This window comes from Lontra canadensis, unplaced genomic scaffold (genome assembly GCF_010015895.1).
Source record: "Lontra canadensis isolate GAN:19392208 unplaced genomic scaffold, GSC_riverotter_1.0 scaffold1, whole genome shotgun sequence".
In the NCBI taxonomy this organism is placed as follows: Eukaryota; Metazoa; Chordata; class Mammalia; order Carnivora; family Mustelidae; genus Lontra; species Lontra canadensis.
Genome location: NW_022630995.1, coordinates 86,797,847 through 86,817,676, shown reverse-complemented (window position 1 = coordinate 86,817,676; position 19,830 = coordinate 86,797,847). Strand labels below are relative to the sequence as shown.

Genomic DNA, 19,830 nt, shown 5'->3' with positions numbered 1-19,830 from the left:
AAAGATTCTCAGGATCATCACAACTGATAAATAAGTACAGATTTATTCCACATATGCTTAGATTATGCTCAAGTCACCAAATTGATCCAGTTCCTTAGGAAAAATGAATGCTCAAACTTTTATCTGTTTTTGTAAAACTATTTTTCAATTTCAGAAGCCTTCCCAATTCCCTTCTACAGTAAATCAAAATAATTCTTCAGAGTGATATCATAAAGTCAAATCAGATTTGACTTACAAAAAACCAAATTTTCCAAATCCATTTATTAGTTCTTATTCTTACTGTGCTGACAGCTGGCATTATTAATACTTTAACAAAACCACTTAAAATTAGCCAAATATCTAAGATAGTTACATGTACAAAAGATATACAAATTAAAACCATTTAAAAAGTAATAGATACCATAATTTGTACTTGACCATAACGCTATTCAGAAATGATTGTAAAATTAAAACCTTACAAAACTGTACATCATATACTTTGAATGATTTACATTTTAGAAAACAAAAGCAGTCTTTCACTGTTAAACATTTAGTGTCTCTGGTGGGTTGAGGAGAGAAACACCATGATACCTGTAAGTAGGAAAAAAACTCAGTAAATATTCATTGGGTAAAGATCATGGAATACAGAAATGCTGTTAATATTTTGATTGAAATTAATGGTTATAGAATCATTGGTCCACAAAACATGCAAGCATGCCCCGTTCTCCCCTTTTCTCCCTCAAATGCAAGACATAAAGCATAACTACAACCTACTCAAAACACCTGGCTACAAGGAGCCTGTGCCTGTTTTGTGAATCCTTTGATAAAGTTAAAATGTCAAGGATCTCAATCATGTGGTGGCCTGAAAAAGCAAGCTTCTTTAATATCTATTAATGTTAATTCTTACTTTGAACTTTTATATTTTTCTCTTATTGACTGTTGTGCATGCTGTGGTGCTCTGAGGTAGGTCTGGTGAAGGTCCATGAGACAAGGCTTAAGACTTTCCAAGGTATATCCAGTCTTTTGAACTAAAGATTCAGGCTGCAGAGAAGGGAGTAGAAAACCACTGAGTTTTGTTTTTAGTAACAGACACTAAATACAGTGAGGTAGTATTGGCATTAAACTTGAGTTTTGTTAAATTTCAAGACTTAACACCTCCAACTAGCAAATCTTCCAGATTTCTCAAGCCCTTATTCCATCTTTTATGCTGACTTTGATCAGTTTTTACCACTTTCCCTGCCAACAGCAGGTCTTACGGTCCTAATTCTTTAAGCACACCTTTCAAACCCAAGAATAACAAAGCTTTCTACTTAACAAGCAAACATATGTTACTAAACAAGACACTTTAAACATCACAGATTTTTTTAACGTTTTTTTCCAGGTAGCTACCTCTATACCAGCAACACTTGTATATAAGTTATCTAACTTATCTGACAGAAATAAAATTTTAAGTTGCAAGACAGATGTGTGAGGACATGGTGATACATACCCAGCTCTGTCCTGTGACTGTGTAGAGTGCTAAATGAAAAGCTGCTGCAGCTATAACTGATGGCAGGTACTTTAGATAGGGGTCAGCATCTATGAGACTTAATTCTCCCAAAAACTGGAATGAAAAAGCAAATATACTTTTTGGTCACAAGAGCTCTAGAATTCAAGCCTCAAATTTTCCCCTTCTGCCCTAATATGTTCCTGTCTTTAAGACTGGCTCTATGGCAGGGCACCTGGGTGACTCAGTTAAATGTCTGCCTTCGGCTCTGGTCAGGATCCCAGGGTTCTGGGGTCAAGCCCCACATCAGGATCCCTGCTTAGTGGGGAGTCTGCTTTTCCCTCCCTCTCTGTGCTCTCTCTTTCTCAAAGAAATAAAATCTTTAAAAGCCTGGCTCTATGGCAGCCAAAGGAAAAAAAGTCCCATAACCTTATCTGTCCTCATCCTATACTTTTTCCTCTTCCAATAATTTTTAAAACAACTCTTCTGGCTACCATTTCTTAGACTTCATCCTCATACCACTTTCCTTAGTATTTCCCAATTCATGTTATCTTCTGCCAGTTGTAGGCTCTCTTTATACTGCAACACTAATTTGTCCCCAAAACACTAAATCCCTTGACCAAAGCTATATAATTAAGCTGTGTGACCTAAGACTCTTCATTCAACAAATGAAAAGAACTTACCATTGCTAAACTTTCAACTTTGCAGTTGGCAGAATGCTGGTGCAGAAAGTATTGAGTAAGAAACTGATTTACTGTTGGTGCAGCTAGATCAAAAGCAAGCACTTTCAAAACTAGGTGCTCCATTCTCAGGACCTGTTTCTTGGTATAGGTATCATCTGTAATGTACACAAACTCTGCTACTTCTGGGGGGTATATTTCTTCAAACTTTCTACAATGAAAAAAGTTGTAAGTAATCAGTCCTTCCAAAAAGAGAAGCAAGCTGTTTATCTAATTCTGAAATCCCTTTAGCATGAAGTATGTCCAAAACCTACACTCCACCAATTTCCTGTTTGCCCTGGTACTTGACATGTCCAGCAGAGCTAGATAAATGCTAACTAAAAGACCCAAATCCATCCAGGACTTGGGATTTTTTCCCAATGCAGTCAAAAGATATAAGAGGCAAGAAAGAGTTCCAAGATGGGAACAATGCCAGAGTTTATTACCACGTAACTGAAAATTTAGGAAATTCTTAGTAAAATAAACATTTTTAGTTTTTTAATGTATTTAATTTCCATGGGAGAAGATAAATTCTTTAAATTTTAATAAATTAATTTAAAAATAATTTAATACATATTGTTTAATAAAGATTTTATGCCAGAAAGGCACTTTTTGATGGAAGGAACCACACTTTCAAACTTGGTAATCTACTCCTAGTTTATTAAAATGTAGCCAGTCTCTCATCTTCATTCAAGAAGGTCCCCTGGAATCTAGATCTGGGAAGATTAATATCCTAAATTAGTTTCACACACTGTTTCATATTGCTACCCCTAAAGTAGTCTCTGACTTTCTGCCTTGTGTTTTTTATTAAAATGCTACAATCTTAAAAATCACAATTTCTTCCCTACACAGAAAGGTATCAATCACTTAATCCAACAAACCAAGCTGAACTTACGAGGCCAACAGCATAGCAGCAGTGCCCACAAGCTGAAGCTTTCCTCTCAACACAGACATCGATGAAAGGAACCTATCAATGTAGTTCACAGCCAAGTGCAGGGTCTCATTCTGTAGTTTATATTCTTCTCCTACTTCAACTAACCAGTCCACAAGGATAGCCCTCATACTATTAGTGATGTCTGGCTGTTTCTTCATGTAACCCACTTTAGGCTTACATTTTACCTGTTGAGAAAGTTACTTAGTATAATGTTAAAATTGCAATTAGATTATTCTACCATTAACAAAGAGGCTACATACCAGAAACATAAGTATAACATTACAATAATTCACTAGCAGTTAAAGAACTTAAAAACATCCTCTCAGTTTCATTTTGCCACAATGAATAAACAACAGTATAAAAACTGGATTCTAAGAGCTCTTACCTCCATTTCCCTAAGGTATGTGTGAATGTCCTCATGGTAGTCTGGGACTTCATTGACACTCAATGGCTTTTCATCTTCTAACACAATTGAAATATCCATAGTATGCGGTGACTCTGGAAGAATATAAAAGTATGATTAAGTTCATTGTTTAATTTTCTAATTAATGTAATGGCCAAAACTGATTGCCCTTGTAAAGTGTCCCATACAAAAGCATTTTTTTCATCCAGCTAAAAAGGGCTTTTCATGACAAAGTACATAGAATATTTCACTCTGGCTTTAGGACCTCTGTCCACTTGGTTTTAATCAACAAGAGAAAATACTAATAGGCCATTAAAAAGAAAGTGCATTTGAAAATGTATTATGTTAAAGTATGATTCATATTCCATGAAGGAGAAGAGAAGATAGCACAGTGATCCTATGAAGACAGAGTTAAAATCCAAGTTTTGTGATATTATGTACTATTTACCCCAAGAGTTTGTAGACCACAAAGTCTGATAAATTCAGAGTACAATGTAGCAATAACTAGGAGGGCTAAAGTGTCAATGAAAATTAGGTTTGTTATGAGCTGTTCCAACAAATTAGCACTACAATCAACAAGTGTTCCGTGTTTTATCATTTTAAATGACCATTTGAGGCAAGGAATATCATTCATTACTCTTTTCACTTCAAGGTTCATTTGAGGTTAAAACTTGTTACAAATTTTCAATAAAAATACAAAAATTACTTTATTTCTAAAGGATTTTCCTGCTACTCCCAGACCGCTTCCCACAAAAGAACTAAAACCTAAGTGAGACTGAACTTAATGAGTTATCAGTGACTCGACAGATCTATGGTAAAGAAGTTGCACAAACTGCTGGCAGACCTTTATAGCAGCTACTTTATTTTATATGTGATTAACTGCAAACAGCCATAATTGAACTATTGACTCACAGGATAGTGTCCTCTCTAGTAGCAGACTAGATTTACAGAAAATTTTAAAGCCATAAGAGATGTTAGATATCACAATATTGAAAGGTATATCCTATTCAAATATTCTCTGAAGTGATATGTACAAAGTGAGTTTTATCAGTACAACTGAAATCTATTCTCCCAAGTAAGGAAGGTGTTTGAGATCTACTTAAACTGATGTGATTGGTAGTATACCAGTAAGGGAGGAGCATCCAATTAGGATTTATAGGTCACTAGGTTGTATTAGCTGTGAGATCTGAGGTAAGTCACACACTTTCTAAACTTTGTTACATTAAAGCAATTTCATTAAGTAGTAAGGATCAGGGAAGATAATGTCTTAAAATGCAAAATATCATTAATTCAGCCTATTTAATAATTATGATTATATTGATTTGATATAGATGTTCTTTAAAACTTACCAAAACTACCGTCCATTGGATAATCAAGAGGTACCAGTGGTTTTCTTGGTCCAGGTAAAGTAATAGCTGAATTAAAAGCCAGTACATTTTCATGTTCTGTTTTTTTAGATTCAGCTGGCCTCTTTTGAGTCTCTTGTTCTGCTTCATCCACATGAATGGTAAATGCAGGCTGTTTACTGTTTGCTTTCCAGGGAGGAACAGTGACATGTTCATCATTTACAGGAAGATCCTTAAGAGGAGCAACCTAAAAAGAAATAAATATCTGGCTTTGAGCCCATTAAATGGAGTTTTGCTTTCTTCCCCTTAGGGGTCTCAGTTTCTGTTTTCATTCCCAAATACTCTCAGGAAGTTAAACTACCTCGGACAAAATCCTGGCAGTAAAGTTTGAGTGGCTGAAGAAAGGGATGTTCAAATTCCTTACAGGCATTCCTACATAAGTTATAGAAAGAATCACACCAAGTGACATTATGTAAAACTAATCAAGGCTACAAGATGAGGGGAATGGCAGGCTGAAAGATGACAAGTTTAGGAGAGCCTGCTAAGAGGTGTTGGTTCACCACTTTCGCCCCAGGGTGGAGCAACAGAGCAAATCCGGTAAAATGGCGGAATTTACTAAAAGCAAAATATTTTTTATACCCTTTCCTAAAATAGAGGTAATCTCAACCATATGGAAAGCAGGAAGGGGGTCCAGATCCCAGGGCAGTGCCTAGTGTTTAAAGCGGCGAGAAAAGCGCGGACACACGTAAGGTTTGGTTTGACCTTATCTATAGAAAAATATCCCCAATAAAGAGCAGATAAGCAGCAAAACACAGCGCGACGAAGAGAGCAATGGGAGAGAAGCTATAAGTGGCATCGCACATGCCAGAAAACAGGACCAAGGGGATTCTAGACCCAGGCCTCCCTTAAAAAGGCTCGGAAGGTACTTTCTCGCCACGCTCCTCGGCCTGCTAAACCTCGTGCAAAACTCCCCCTCCGCCCTCCCTCCCGCAGACATCGCTCATTTCTTTACCCGTCGTGTTTTGGGCTTCTGCTGCGGCGCTGGAACGCGCGGGTTCCCGGCCTTCAGTACCGCCAGCCCCGCCCGGGTCCGTGGCTGCTGGGCGGGCACCGCCTTCTCAGGGTTGATATTCTCCTGGTCCTCTTGGAGCGCCGTATGCTGCAATGTTAGCAGCGATGAGCCCGCCTCGCGGGCCGCAGGACCGGACTCGGAGCTGCCCAACATCACTGCTCCCGGGGTTGCGGCGGGATCAGCCTGCGGCGCCAAGCAGCGTGTACTCCGTCCCGCCGACCCCACCGAGAAACGCTCCAATCGTAGCCAGCCGCCACAGCCTGGGCCAGCCTGCTCTCTCGGGATCGCGCAGTTCCGAAGAGGCTGCGAAAGGCGTAGGCAGGAACTCTCGGGCGCGGAGGGCTAAAGACGCCCCCAAGATGTAGCGAGCAGCCCGCCGGAGCGGCGGCTGTTCGTGCAGTTCAAGTATCCCGCGACTATTGAAATGGGCCAATGGGGAAGGCCGATGCCCGTGACGTCAGTCACGGCGACACGGTCGCTTGCGAATGAAGGCCGCCGCGAAGGCCACAGAGCAGGGGTGGAGATCCGCCGAACGGCAGCGGGAGGAAAAACGCCTGCGCTGGCCGAAGAGGCGGGGCCTGAGTTTCTGGTGACTTTAAACAGGGCGGCTAGGTGATCCCTGGACTCTGGGAAAGGGCTGTCTCTAGAATAAACTGAGTTAAACTTCAGCAATTGCTAGTGGGCCGCCCCAGCTTAACGTTAGCCCTGGGACCTTCAGTGAGCTTAACTGATTTCCAAAGCTCTAAAATCTGACCCAGCCAGTAACTGGCCTGGTAGTCTTGCTCCGGTTATTCAAGGTCTCTGATTCTTAGTTTTCTTATCTATTAATTGAGAGTCAAAATATCTACATGTCATATGACTGTCACGATAATATAATGTGCACAAATCATTAACACGCTGCTCACGTAGTAACATACTCAAATGGCGATTTATAATGTCATCTTTTCATTTAGGTATTTCTTCAGTCATACCTTGGAATTTCCGTAATGAAGATGGAATGAGGGAAGATGCCACCTTGAACCTCCGTTTATATATATATATATATATATATGGTAATGTACTATATATGTACTGTATATATATGTAATATACTATAAGAAATGCAACTAAGCAGTCACTGATTTTGATGCTTCTTTCCCCAAGCTGTGACAACCAACAATAAGGACCCAGTGAAATTCTAGTGACTTAGATAGAATTATTTATTCCATTTAGCAATGACATTTGTTTAAATATAATAAGAACAATATGACCTTATTAAAATAAAACTCAGTGATATGTCCTTTCAACAAATTTTCAAATTTAATATACGAGGCTTGCATATAATAAATATAATGGTATGTAATTAAGAAACATTATTGTTTTCTGACATTCATGTGTGCCCTTCTTGAAAACATAACTATATAATCTTTATACCATTTTAAAACAACCTTTAAATACACTATTCCCCTGAATATGAAAAAACATGAATTAAGATTAATGAATAAAACTTCTGTAGCTTTAAAGTCTTTATTTCCCTCCATACAATGATAAAACGGAAATCAGTGGATACAAGTGCAGGAAAATCTAAGAGGCCATCATTATCTCTGCACTCTTCACATGTAGTACATTTGTACAGTTCTACTGGTTACAGGACAGCAAGTGAAGATCCTTTCAATCTGTGCAAGCTCTGCTCATTTCCCTGGCCACACTTCATAGCACTGAACCAACTCAAGCATTCAGCAAACTGAGTTCAGGTCAAAAACATTACCTAGCAAGACTGAAATCAGTTGCAAATCAATCTCAACCCCTAGAAAAAATAAATGATAAGTTATTTCCACTGGTTAACAACGTATATAGTAACAAGGACGCAAACCAGGCACCAGAATTTGGGATGTGGTCCAGGCTTTACAAAATAATAACAATGTCCACTTAATCACTTAACCTCATAGAGAATCAGTTTTCTTATATGATTGACAAAATAACAATATATACTGTGAATATCAGATGAAGTAATGAATGGAAATAATTCTGAACACTATAAAACAGTTAATATATGTGTGTATAGCTTGTTAAATATATGAATATATTTTTATTTTCCAAATATTTCTGAATTTAAAAGTTAAAACATCCATTTACAAAACATTCATTAAAATTCCTTATAATCATTCCACTTGTTTTAAAATAAAAATTCTCTTTATTTTTAAAAAGCTCCATTTCTCAAAATAGAAGCATTACTAAAAGAAGTCATACCCTAGATAGTCTTAAATGATATTAAAAAGCATTTGAAATAAAAGTATGTACAGTTAGCTTGTGCCATAATTCTGTTTTAACATATTTCATTTAAAAAGACTTCTCTGGAACTTTACCTTGTTTCTATTTCATGCAGCATCAAAGAAAGCAATCAATGCATTTTGGTCATAATTGTCCAGAATCTCCAGTAAAAGAGGTACTTTGGTTTTTACATTGGTGCCTTTGAACTTGAACTTATCTATGAAAAGATCAGTGATCATGCCTATAAAGAAAAATGTTAATTTCCTGTCATTGATTAGCTTTAATTAATAACACAGTACTTAATGAAAGTGAGTGATTATTTGAGAATCTATTTCTAAGCACTCATCACTGCATTATTTAATATACAAACCTAAAGGTATAGATACTTTTTTTTAAAGATTTTATTTATTTATTTGAGAGAAACAGAGCACAGAGGGAGAATGTGAGGGAGAGAAGCAGACTCCCCCCAGTGAGCAGGGAGCCCAATGCAGGGCTGGATCTCAAGATCCTGACATCATGACCTGAGTAAAAGACAGACTTTCAACCAACAGCCACCGAGGCACTCCAGGTATTTATACTTGTAAAAAATATTTGTTTGGGGGGATTTTAGGGCAGGTTTCAAAACATTAATCATTTGGCTAATAATCCGCTTAGTAATTGCTTAAAAGTTACTAAACTCAGATAATTAACTGCTGACCAGTTTTGAATTGCTATTGGTATATATAACATCACAATGAGGGGTTTGTTTTTCTCACCAAGCTGATCATTTTGACAGTGTAGAAAGATTTTTTTTTAATATTTTATTGATCTGGGAGTGAACATGGGGGTGGTGGTGGAAGAGGGAGAAGCAGACTCCCCACCAAGCAGGGAGCCCTACTCAGGGCTTGATCCCAGGACCCCAAGATCATGACCTCAGCTGAAAGCAGATGCTTAACCTACTGAGCCACCCAGGTTCCCCAACAGATTCTGTTCTTAAATTCTATTTGAGTTAAAAATATTCCATCAATATGTTATATAAAATATAAATCCCATTCTTGGGCATGTTTCAGAATTTTTCATATTTTAGATAATGAAAGGGATATACCATATATGGCATAATATCCAAGGGGAATGACTGGGAACATCTGATAACTAAACATGATAGTGTTTCTGCAACAAAATATATGGGTGAATATTCACACTAAGTGGAATAAAAATGACTATAAATAACCTGATGTCATTTTAAGTGGAGTTTTGTCATTAAATTATTAGTTCAGATTAAGTCAAATTTCCTGTCAAATGATTTATGAAGTTTTAGTTTTCAAAGCTTCCTGGGTTTTAGAACTGGTGATAATAAAAAACCACCCATCTTCTAAGTTATTATAGGATAAAAGATCAAAGGGGCACCTGCATGGCTCATTCCATTAAGCTTAAGCATCCGCCTTTGGCTTGGGTCACGATCCCAGGAGGCTGGGATTGAGTCCCGCATTGGGCTCCTTGCTCAGCGGGGAGCCTGCTTCTCCCTCTCCCTCTGCCTGCTGCTTCTCTTGCTTGTGTCCTCTTCCTTGCTATCTCTCTGTCAAATGAATAAAAATCTTTTAAAAAATTCATATAAATAAGTATATTATTTTATAAATAAATTCATTAGGCAGGCTCAAAGATCAACATGGATTGATGATACCAAGTGACTCTACTGAAGATTCTGCATAGTGCAAAAAGCAAGCATTTTGGGGTGAGGAAGTTCTAAAGCAGGCTTTGCCACTACCTATGTGACAACAAGCCTTTAATGTCAGATTTCAGTCAAAAAAATGTGAAAAATGAAGATAATACCATCCACCTTGCAGAGCTATTGTAAGGATTAAGTATAATGATTAATGAAGCTGTTATAAAAAATAGGAAATAAATAAGCTTAGTTTACATAAAGATCACAAAAAAAATGTTTTCCTTACGCTGTTCCATCCTTCCTCTTTCTCTCCCTTCCTGCATATTTCTCTCTTGCTTTCAAAGTTTTTTAGATAATTTGTGAAACACCCAACTTGTCAGCACCAAAGCAAAACGCTTTCCTGTAAATTCACAGCACATATATATCCTTTATTATATTTTGCCTAAATAACATTAAATGCTGCTTTTTGATATTTCATATCAACAGAACCTGAAAATTATCTGTGTGAAATACGGCCTATATTTTATTGCTTCATAGGTTATATTCATTTCACACTAGGTGACTTCATATATAGAGATTAATTTACTGTATTATACTTATGTCACTTAATTTTTCCTTTCATTTTTTCTAGATTTTTTAAAAATTTATTTGTCAGAGAAAGAGAGAGCACAAGTAGGGGGCATGGCAGACAAGGAGAGAAGCAGGGTGCCTGCTGAGCAAGGATCCTGATGCAGGAACTTGATTCCAGAACTCTGGGATCATGACTTGATCCCAAGGCAGATACTTAACTGACTGAGCCACCCAGGTGTCCCTTTCATTTTTTCAAGTAAAAATATTAAATATTAAAACAAATTTGACAAAATAGGTGATGCATAAATTGGTTTTCACTGGTACATGATTGCTGTAACTTTGCTTATCTTTCTGCCTAGCTTCTCTCACGGGATCCTTCATAAATAACCAGTAGAAAATAAATATGGCAAAGTTTTCTAGAATAATCCACTAACCGTACAGTCTTTCAAGATGTGCAGGTTGCTTTTTGTACTCTTCCTGTAGGTGATCTGCTTCTTCGAGAATACAGCGATATTCTGGTATCAGAAAGTTTGTATTTCCCTCATGAACCTGCAATTCCTATTTAAAATTAAAAACAGAAGGACTTTAATATTTAAAATCCAATCTAGTCTAACTTTGAAGTCTTTGCAATTTTAGAAATCCCATCACAAAAAAGTAATGATCATGAGTCCAAGAAATGTATACTTACTTTTAAAGCATCAATTAATTGCACTTTCTTAGCCAAAAGCAACTGGTACTCCAACTTTGGGTGGATTAGCTTTAAAGTATGTTTGACTGATACTTCATTTATCTCTAGAAGGAGGTGAGTCAGGCACCATTAGCTAAGTCATTTTGATCAGAAACATTCTTATTGTAACAACAACCAAAAAACAATACCTTAGAAAGAATGATTTATTTTTCTACTTTTTTTTTCTTTTTTCTTTTTTTTTTTTTTTACCGTATGATATGTTGAGGTTAATTTTCCTTTTGGTAGCTTCTTTAGAGAGCACATCTTTTAGGATGGATATAGTAGAAATGTTGTCAGATTTAAAAACTCCTTCTCCTTTTCTATAAAATTAATGTATTTTTAAAAGAACAGCATTAGAAGAAAATACATACAGTGAGTAGGTCCAGTAAATACATATTTTGTGACTAGTACCTGGTGTTTAGAATTCATTTGATTTTAGATCTCTTTATATACTTGTTTCCTTATTAATATAAAACATATTTAAATGTATAACCTTTTACTATTATATAAATTCAAATTCTGAAGATAATTGTGAAAGTAAACAGAAGAACATGCCTCCTAAACATATGACAATTTATATAAATCCTTCATTAAAGTATCTTTTTTCCTTCACTTTCACTAATAAAATTTCTAACAGCTAACTCCATGTGCATTTAGAATTGCTTATTTACATATGGTTTTCTTTGTTGTAATCACATAAATTACATGACTACATTCTTCATTCTCAAAAGAAAGTTTATATTAAGCCTAAGAATGACAGCTTCTGTTCTTCCATGCCCATCATCCATTACCACTTATGGATACAGGACATGTCATTTTCATTATAGAACCACTTCTTCCTCTTACTCTTCTCAATCCATATACAGTTGACCCTTGAACAATGTGGGGGTTGGAGTGCTGAACCCCTGCAGTCAAAAATCCACATGTAACACTTTTGACTTCCCCCAAACTAGTAATAGCCTACTATTGACCAGAAGTCTTACCAATAATATAGTCTATCAACACATATTTTGTATATATATGACTTACTATATTCTTAAAGTTAGAGAAAAGAAAATGTTATTAAGAAAATCATAAGAGACAATAAATTTACAGTACTGTATTTATTTAAAAAATCTCATATAAGTGGTCCCATGCAGTTCAAACCTGTGTTAAGGGTCAACTGTAGTTTCACTGGCACTGGCCACAACGCCATTTGCGGGACTGTAAGAGGAAGCATTTAGCAGTATATATTCCATCTTCCTGACCACAGTGGTTCACAGCTCTAGAGTGAAACTCAGTCCTGGGACTTTTATTGGAACCAGTGGGAAACAGAGGGTCTATGAGAGCTGCAAAAATAGGAAACTAGACAGAACTGCTGGTGGCCACCATTGTACTTAATAGGAAAGCCAAAAAAGGACAAGAATAGAGCTGAGCAATGGAAAGGGACAGTCTTACCTTCTTTTTAATTTAAATTCAATTAATTAACATATAATGTATTATTTGATTCAGGGGTACAGGTCTGTGATTCATCAGTCTTATTTAATACCCAGTGCTCATTACAACACATACCCTCCCCAATGTCCATCACCGAATTACCCCATTCCTCCCACCCCGCTCTCCTCCAGCAACCCTCAGTTTGTTCCTTATGGTTTGTCTTCCTCTCTGATTTTGTCTTGTTTTATTTTGGAAAGGGATAGTCTTTGTTTGCTTGAAGCAGATTACTACTGGACTTTTATTTTCAAAGATTTTGTTTTTTTTGTTTGACAGAGATATAGAGAGAGTGCACAAGTAGGCAGAATGGCAGGCAGAGGGAGAAGCAGGCTCTTCATAGAGCAGGGAGCCTGACACAGGTCTCCATCCCAGGACTCTGGACCCTGGACTCTGGGATCATGACCTGTGCCAAAGGCAGACACTTAACCAACCGAGCCACCGAGATGCCCCACTACTGGACTTTTAAATTATATGAGCTGATAAATTCCTTTTCTTCAGTATGTTGGTCTGCTTCTATTTGGTTCCTTGTTATGATAACCAATAGTTTCCTAATTAATAAATATACCATCTTTCATGTATTAAATGCCATCTTTTTATTTGGTTTTCCCACACAATAATAGTTTATATTAACTAGCTATAGACAAATGCTAATTCTTTTTTTCTAGGAAGATGAATCATATATATTATTTTGATTCCAATTATGTTTTTCATTGTGATATTTTCACTAGTCCTTAATTTTAACTGATGATATTTAATATTAAACATACAGTACCTAGCACTGTGGAATAAGTCACATGGTTTATCTTCTTTTAATCATCACGACTCAATGAAGTGCTATTATTTCCATCCCTCAGAAAAGAAAACTAAAGCTCAGAGAGTTAAATAGTCCAGGAAGGGCAAATAGCTGGTAAGTCACAGAGCCATGATTCAAACCTAAGTATGTCTGCTTCCTAAGCACATATTCTCCATATATATGTATTTTATTCAGGCACCCTAAAATTATTTATTAAGCACCACTATTTTCAAAGCCATGCAGTAGGTACTTGGAGGAAACACACAAAGATACTTAAGAAATTGACTCTGCCCACGAGGAACTTCAAGTCTAATTTGAAGAGACAAGCTGACATAAAAATTACTATGTACTTCAAATAACAATAAACAACCCAAGACAGGTAGGAAGAGAAAAGAGAATCAAGGAAGCCTTCAAAATGTAGCTATTGAGTTGAGCCTGGAAGGAGAAGCAGAGTTTTGATTTTTTTTAAGGCATTTTTTATAGCTTTATTTTTTATTTTTTATTTTCTGATATGTCGTTTGCAAATATCTTCTCCCATTCTGTCAGTTGTCTTTTGGTTTTGTGAACTGTTTTCTTTGCTGTGCAAAAGCTTTTGATCTTGAAGAAATCCCAATAGTTCATTTTTTCCCTTGCTTCCCTTGCCTTTGGCGATGTTCCTAGGAAGATGTTGCTGCGGCTGAGGTCGAAGAGGTTGCTGCCTGTGTTCTCCTCAAGGATTTTGATGGATTCCTTTCTCACATTGAGGTCCTTTATCCATTTTGAGTCTATTTTTGTGTGTGCTGTAAGGAAATGGTCCAATTTCATTTTTCTGCATGTGGCTGTCCAATTTCCCCAACACCATTTATTAAAGAGGCTGTCTTTTTTCCATTGGACATTCTTTCCTGCTTTGTCGAAGATTAGTTGACCATAGAGTTGAGGGTCTATTTCTGGGCTCTCTATTCTGTTCCATTGATCTATGTGTCTGTTTTTGTGCCAGTACCATGCTGTCTTGATGATGACAGCTTTGTAATAGAGCTTGAATTCCGGAATTGTGATGCCACCAACTTTGGCTTTCTTTTTCAATATTCCTTTGGCTATTCGAGGTCTTTCTGCTTTCATATAAGTTTTAGAATTATTTGTTCCATTTCCTTGAAAAAAATGGATGGTACTTTGATAGGAATTGCATTAAATGTGTAGATTGCTTTAGGTAGCATAGACATTTTCACAATATTTATTCTTCCAATCCAGGAGCATGGAACATTTTTCCATTTCTTTGTGTCTTCCTCAATTTCTTTCATGAGTACTTTATAGTTTTCTGAGTATCAATTCTTTGCCTCTTTGGTTAGGTTTATTCCTAGGTATCTTATAGTTTTGGGTGCAATTGTAAATGGGATTGACTCCTTAATTTCTCTTTCTTCTGTCTTGTTGTTGGTATAGAGAAATGCAACTGATTTCTGTGCATTGATTTTATATCCTGACACTTTACTGAATTCCTGTACAAGTTCTAGCAGTTTTGGAGTGGAGTCTTTTGGGTTTTCCACATATAGTATCATATCATCTGCGAAGAGTGATAGTTTGACTTCTTCTTTGCTATTTAATTTCCTTTTGTTGTCTGATTGCTGACTTCTAGTACTATGTTGAATAGCAGTGGTGATAATGGACATCCCTGCCGTGTTCCTGACCTTAGCGGAAAAGCTCTCAGTTTTTCTCCATTGAGAATGATATTTGCGGTGGGTTTTTCATAGATGGCTTTGATAATATTGAGGTATGTGCCCTTTATCCCTACACTTTGAAGAGTTTTGATCAGGAAGGGATGCTCCACTTTGTCAAATGCTTTTTCAGCATCTATGGAGAGTATCATGGTTCTTGTTCTGTCTTTTATTAATGTGTTGTATCACATTGATTGATTTGCGGATGTTGAACCAACCTTGCAGCCCTGGAATAAATCCCACTTGGTCGTGGTGAATAATCCTTTTAATGTACTATTGAATCCTATTGGCTAATATTTTGGTGAGAATTTTCGCATCTGTGTTCATCAAGGATATTGGTCTGTAGTTCTCTTTTTTGATGGGATCCTTGTCTGGTTTTGGGATCAAGGTGATGCTGGCCTCATAAAATGAGTTTGGAAGTTTTCCTTCCATTTCTATTTTTTGGAACAGTTTCAGGAGAATAGGAATTAGTTCTTCTTTAAATGTTTGGTAGAATTCCCCTGGGAACCCTCTGGCCCTGGGCTTTTGTTTGTTTGGAGATTTTTGATGACTGTTTCAATCTCCTTACTGGTTATGGATCTGTTCAGGTTTTCTATTTCTTCCTTATTCAGTTGTGGTAGTTTATAGGTCTCTAGGAATGCATCAATTTCTTCCAGATTGTCAAATATGTTGGCGTAGAGTTGCTCATAGTATGTTCTTATAATTGTCTGTATTTCTTTGGTGTTGTGATCTCTCCTCTTTCATTCATGATTTTATTTATTTGGGTCCTTTCTCTTTTCTTTTTGATAAGTCTGGCCAGGGGTTTATCAATCTTATTAATTCTTTCAAAGAACCATCTCCTAGTTTCGTTGATTTGTTCTATTGTTTTGTTGTTGTTGTTGTTGTTTCTATTTCATTGATTTCTGCTCTGATCTTTATGATTTCTCTTCTCCTGCTGGGTTTAGGGTTACTTTCTTGTTCTTTCTCCAGCTCCTTTAGGTGTAGGGTTAGGTTGTGTACCTGAGACCTTTCTTGTTTCTTGAGAAAGGCTTGTACCACTATATATTTTCCTTTCAGGACTGCCTTTGTTGTGTCCCACGGATTTTGAACCGTTGTGTTTTCATTATCATTTGTTTCCATGAATTTTTTCAATTCTTCTTTAATTTCCTTGTTGACCCATTCATTCTTTAGAAGGATGCTGTTTAGTCTCCATGTATTTGGGTTCTTTCCAAATTTCCTCTTGTGATTGAGTTCTAGCTTCAGAGCATTGTGGTCTGAAAATATGCAGGGAATGATCCCAATCTTTTGATATTGGTTGAGATCTGATTTAGGACCCAGGATGTGATCTATTCTGGAGAATGTTCCATGTGCACTAGAGAAGAATGTGTATTCTGTTGCTTTGGGATGAAATGTTCTGAATACAGTTGTGATGTCCATCTGGTCCAGTGTGTCATTCAAGGCCTTTATTTCCTTGTTGATCTTTTGCTTGGATGATCTGTCCATTTCAGTGAGGGGAGTGTTAAAGTCCCCTACTATTATTGTATTATTGTTGATGTGTTTCTTTGATTTTGTTATTAATTGGTTTATATAGTTGGCTGCTCCCACGTTAGGGGCATAGATATTTAAAATTGTTAGATCTTCTTGTTGGACAGATCCTTTGAGTATAATATAATGTCCTTCCTCACTATATCATACTTATTATAGTCTTTGGCTTAAAATATAATTGATCTGATATAAGGATTGCCACTCCTGCTTTCTTCTGATGTCCATTAGCATGGTAAATTCTTTTCCACCCCCTCACTTTAAATCTGGAGGTGTCTTCGGGTTTAAAATGAGTTTCCTGTAGGCAACATATAGATGGGTTTTGGTTTTTTATCCATTCTGATGCCCTGTGTCTTTTGATTGGGGCATTCAGCCCATTTACATTCAGGGTAACTATTGAGAGATATTAATTTAGTGCCATTGTATTGCCTGTAAGGTGACTGTTACTGTATATTGTCTCTGTTCCTTTCTGATCTACTACTTTTAGGCTCTCTCTTTGCTTAGAGGACCCCTTTCAATATTTCCTGTAGAGCTGGTTTGGTGTTTGCAAATTCTTTCAGTTTTTGTTGTCCTGGAAGCTTTTAATCTCTCCTTCTATTTTCAATGATAGCCTAGCTGGATATAGTATTCTTGGCTGCATGTTTTTCCTCGTTTAGTGCTCTGAATATATCATGCCAGCTCTTTCTGGCCTGCCAGGTCTCTGTGGATAAGTCTGCTGCCAAGCTAATATTTTTACCATTGTATGTTACAGACTTCTTTTCCCGGGCTGCTTTCAGGATTTTCTCTTTGTAAAGAGACTTGTAAATTTTACTATTAGGTGACAGGGTGTGGAACTATTCTTATTGATTTTGAGGGGGGTTCTCTACACCTCCTGGATTTTGATGCTTGTTCCCTTTGCCATACTGGGGAAATTCTCTCCAATAATTCTCTCCAATATACCTTCTGCTCCCCTCTCTCTTTCTTCTTCTTCTGGAATCCCAATTATTCTAATGTTGTTTCGTCTTATGGTGTCACTTATCTCTCAAATTCTGCCCTCATGGTCCAGTAGCTGTTTGTCCCTCTTTTGCTCAGCTTCTTTATTCTCTGTCATTTGGTCTTCTATATCGCTAATTCTTTCTTCTGCCTCATTTATCCTAGCAGTGAGAGCCTCCATTTTTGATTGCACCTCATTAATAGCTTTTTTGATTTCAACTTGGTTAGATTTTATGTCTTTTATTTCTCCAGAAAGGGCTTTTATATGTCCCGAGAGGTTTTCTCTAATATCTTCCATGCCTTTTTCGAGCCCGGCTAGAATCTTGAGAATCGTCATTCTGAACTCTAGATCTGACATATTACCAATGTCTGTATGGATTACATCCCTAGCCTTTAGTATTGCCTCTTGTTCTTTTTTTTGTGGTGAATTTTTCCGCCTTGTCATTTTGTCCAGATAAGAGTATATGAAGGAGCAAGTAAAATACTAAAAGGGTGGCAAAGACCCCAGGAAAATATGCTTTAACCAAATCAGAAGAGATCCCAAATCGTGAGGGGGAAGAAAGGGGATAAAAAGAGGTTCAGAAAGAAAAAAAAGAAAAGAAAAGAAAAGAAAAAATATAGCTTTATTTTTTTAAGAGTTTTTAAAATTTGTGTGTGCGAGAGAGAGAGAGAGCACAAGAGAGAGCACAAGCAGGGGGATCAGCAGACAGAGAGAAGAATGCTCTCTGCTGAGCAAGGAGCCCGATGCTGGACTCGATCCTAAGAGCCCGAGGTCATGACCTGAGCCAAAGGCAGACGCTTAATGGACTGAGCCACCCAGGCATCCCTAGTTTTGACTGTAAGGAAAGAATATTTAAAGACAGAGAATGGGAAAGAGCAAAGGTATGCTATTATAATAATACAGAATATTCCAGGAGCATGGTGAATTGTCTGCTATGTTTAAGGTGTGAGGTTTACTGTTGATGAAGGATAGCTGGAAGGCAGGCAGGGACAAGCTCCGCCTCCCCATCCCCAAGGAGAAACCACCCTTAAAAAGATTTTGCACCACCCTGGAAGGAACCCTCCACCCTTTCCCATTTGATAGGTGACAAAAACCTGATTGGATGACAGGCACAGGGATGGTTAATCAGATTAAAACAGCCTGTCTCAACAAGCCCAAGGGGTTTTTATACCCCTAGACTCAGAAAATCTGGTGGTAACCTTCTTGGATCCTCTCCCTCCTTGGGGAATTTTGTACTATCACTTTGCTATGATTCAATAAACTTTGCTTTGTTTACCACCACTCTTGGTCTGGTCTACCTCTTCATTCTTTGAAGCAGGGTGACCAAGAACTGCGGGCACCAACAGAGAAAAAAATCCTGTAACATTTATGGGAGCTCATCTAGGGTCTCCACCATCACTATGGACAACTAACCGTGAGTAGTGGGCAGCAAGTCTCTCTCTCCACGCCCAACCCCCATTTTGTTTGTTGAAACAATGGGCACCCATCAGCCATCTAAGAGCGTTAGCGCAGCTGCCATTCTCAGTCTTGGGAGACAGGCTCTCTAGGCTCTTTTCTTCCAACTGATCCCCAACAGAAGCTGGGAATGTTGGTTTGGTAAGGGCTCGGAACTCATTTGGGGACAGATCAGATGTAAGGAACCTAGGGAAAACCTCGCAGTAACTGAAGGGCCTGACCAAGGCTATCTTTGGATACTCAAAGATTCTCAGAGGGACCTGGTTCCTTACTTGCCCATCCAGGCATCCAGAGAGAAACCTCTCTACTATTTGTCAACTGATTCCTCCCCTAAGAGAACGAGTGGAAAAGCTCAGGATGGTCGCCTGGAGTGGTTTGGGTGGCCTCCAAGGGATCTTACTCTGTTCCCTGTTACAGTGAGAAACAGTCTCCTGTTTCTGACTCTTCCTATCCTTGGCATTACTAGGACACCCTTCAGACTGGCTATACCATCTATGTGAAGGATGGCCAAGCACGGTAAAGAACTAAGATCTAAGACATCTCCCAACTTTACAGTTCCACTGGGGCTTATCCCAGGTGGACTTCCCCTCTCCGCACGCCAGAACAATTCTACTAAAAGATGATTAAGTGGCTATGCCAGACAGAACTCTACTAAAAGAAATCTAGTGTATCCACTGACTTTTAAGGGACCCCTAAGCGTTGGGAAACCAGGGTCACTCTCTGGAGGTAGGACCAAGTGCAACCACTGGCAGTACCTCGAAGAGAGGATAGTGACTCTGGTTGTCAGTCGCCTGAGCAG

At 37.7% G+C, this 19,830-nt stretch overlaps 2 protein-coding genes across 2 annotated transcripts in view; both read right to left on the bottom strand.

Moving 5' to 3' along the window:
• Nucleotides 1–24: 24 nt before the first annotated feature.
• On the bottom strand, nucleotides 25–6,453 carry CCNA2 (cyclin A2). Its single transcript, XM_032858419.1, has 8 exons — nucleotides 5,880–6,453; nucleotides 4,871–5,114; nucleotides 3,504–3,616; nucleotides 3,080–3,303; nucleotides 2,149–2,356; nucleotides 1,469–1,582; nucleotides 887–1,020; nucleotides 25–570 (listed from the first exon to the last, which is right to left on the bottom strand). The coding sequence occupies exons 1-8, from the start codon at nucleotides 6,090–6,092 to the stop codon at nucleotides 522–524; spliced, it is 1,299 nt and encodes a 432-aa protein (XP_032714310.1). The 5' UTR covers nucleotides 6,093–6,453; the 3' UTR covers nucleotides 25–521.
• A 1,620-nt stretch (nucleotides 6,454–8,073) lies between these two features.
• The window catches only part of BBS7 (Bardet-Biedl syndrome 7), a 47,501-nt gene continuing 35,744 nt past the window's right edge, over nucleotides 8,074–19,830 (bottom strand). Inside the window, exons 16-19 of the mRNA XM_032858393.1 lie at nucleotides 11,339–11,448; nucleotides 11,090–11,193; nucleotides 10,836–10,959; nucleotides 8,074–8,430 (exon numbers count right to left, since the gene is read on the bottom strand). Coding sequence (XP_032714284.1) covers nucleotides 8,297–8,430; nucleotides 10,836–10,959; nucleotides 11,090–11,193; nucleotides 11,339–11,448 — 472 coding nt within the window. The 3' untranslated portion in view covers nucleotides 8,074–8,296. The remainder of the gene's footprint in view (nucleotides 8,431–10,835; nucleotides 10,960–11,089; nucleotides 11,194–11,338; nucleotides 11,449–19,830) is intronic.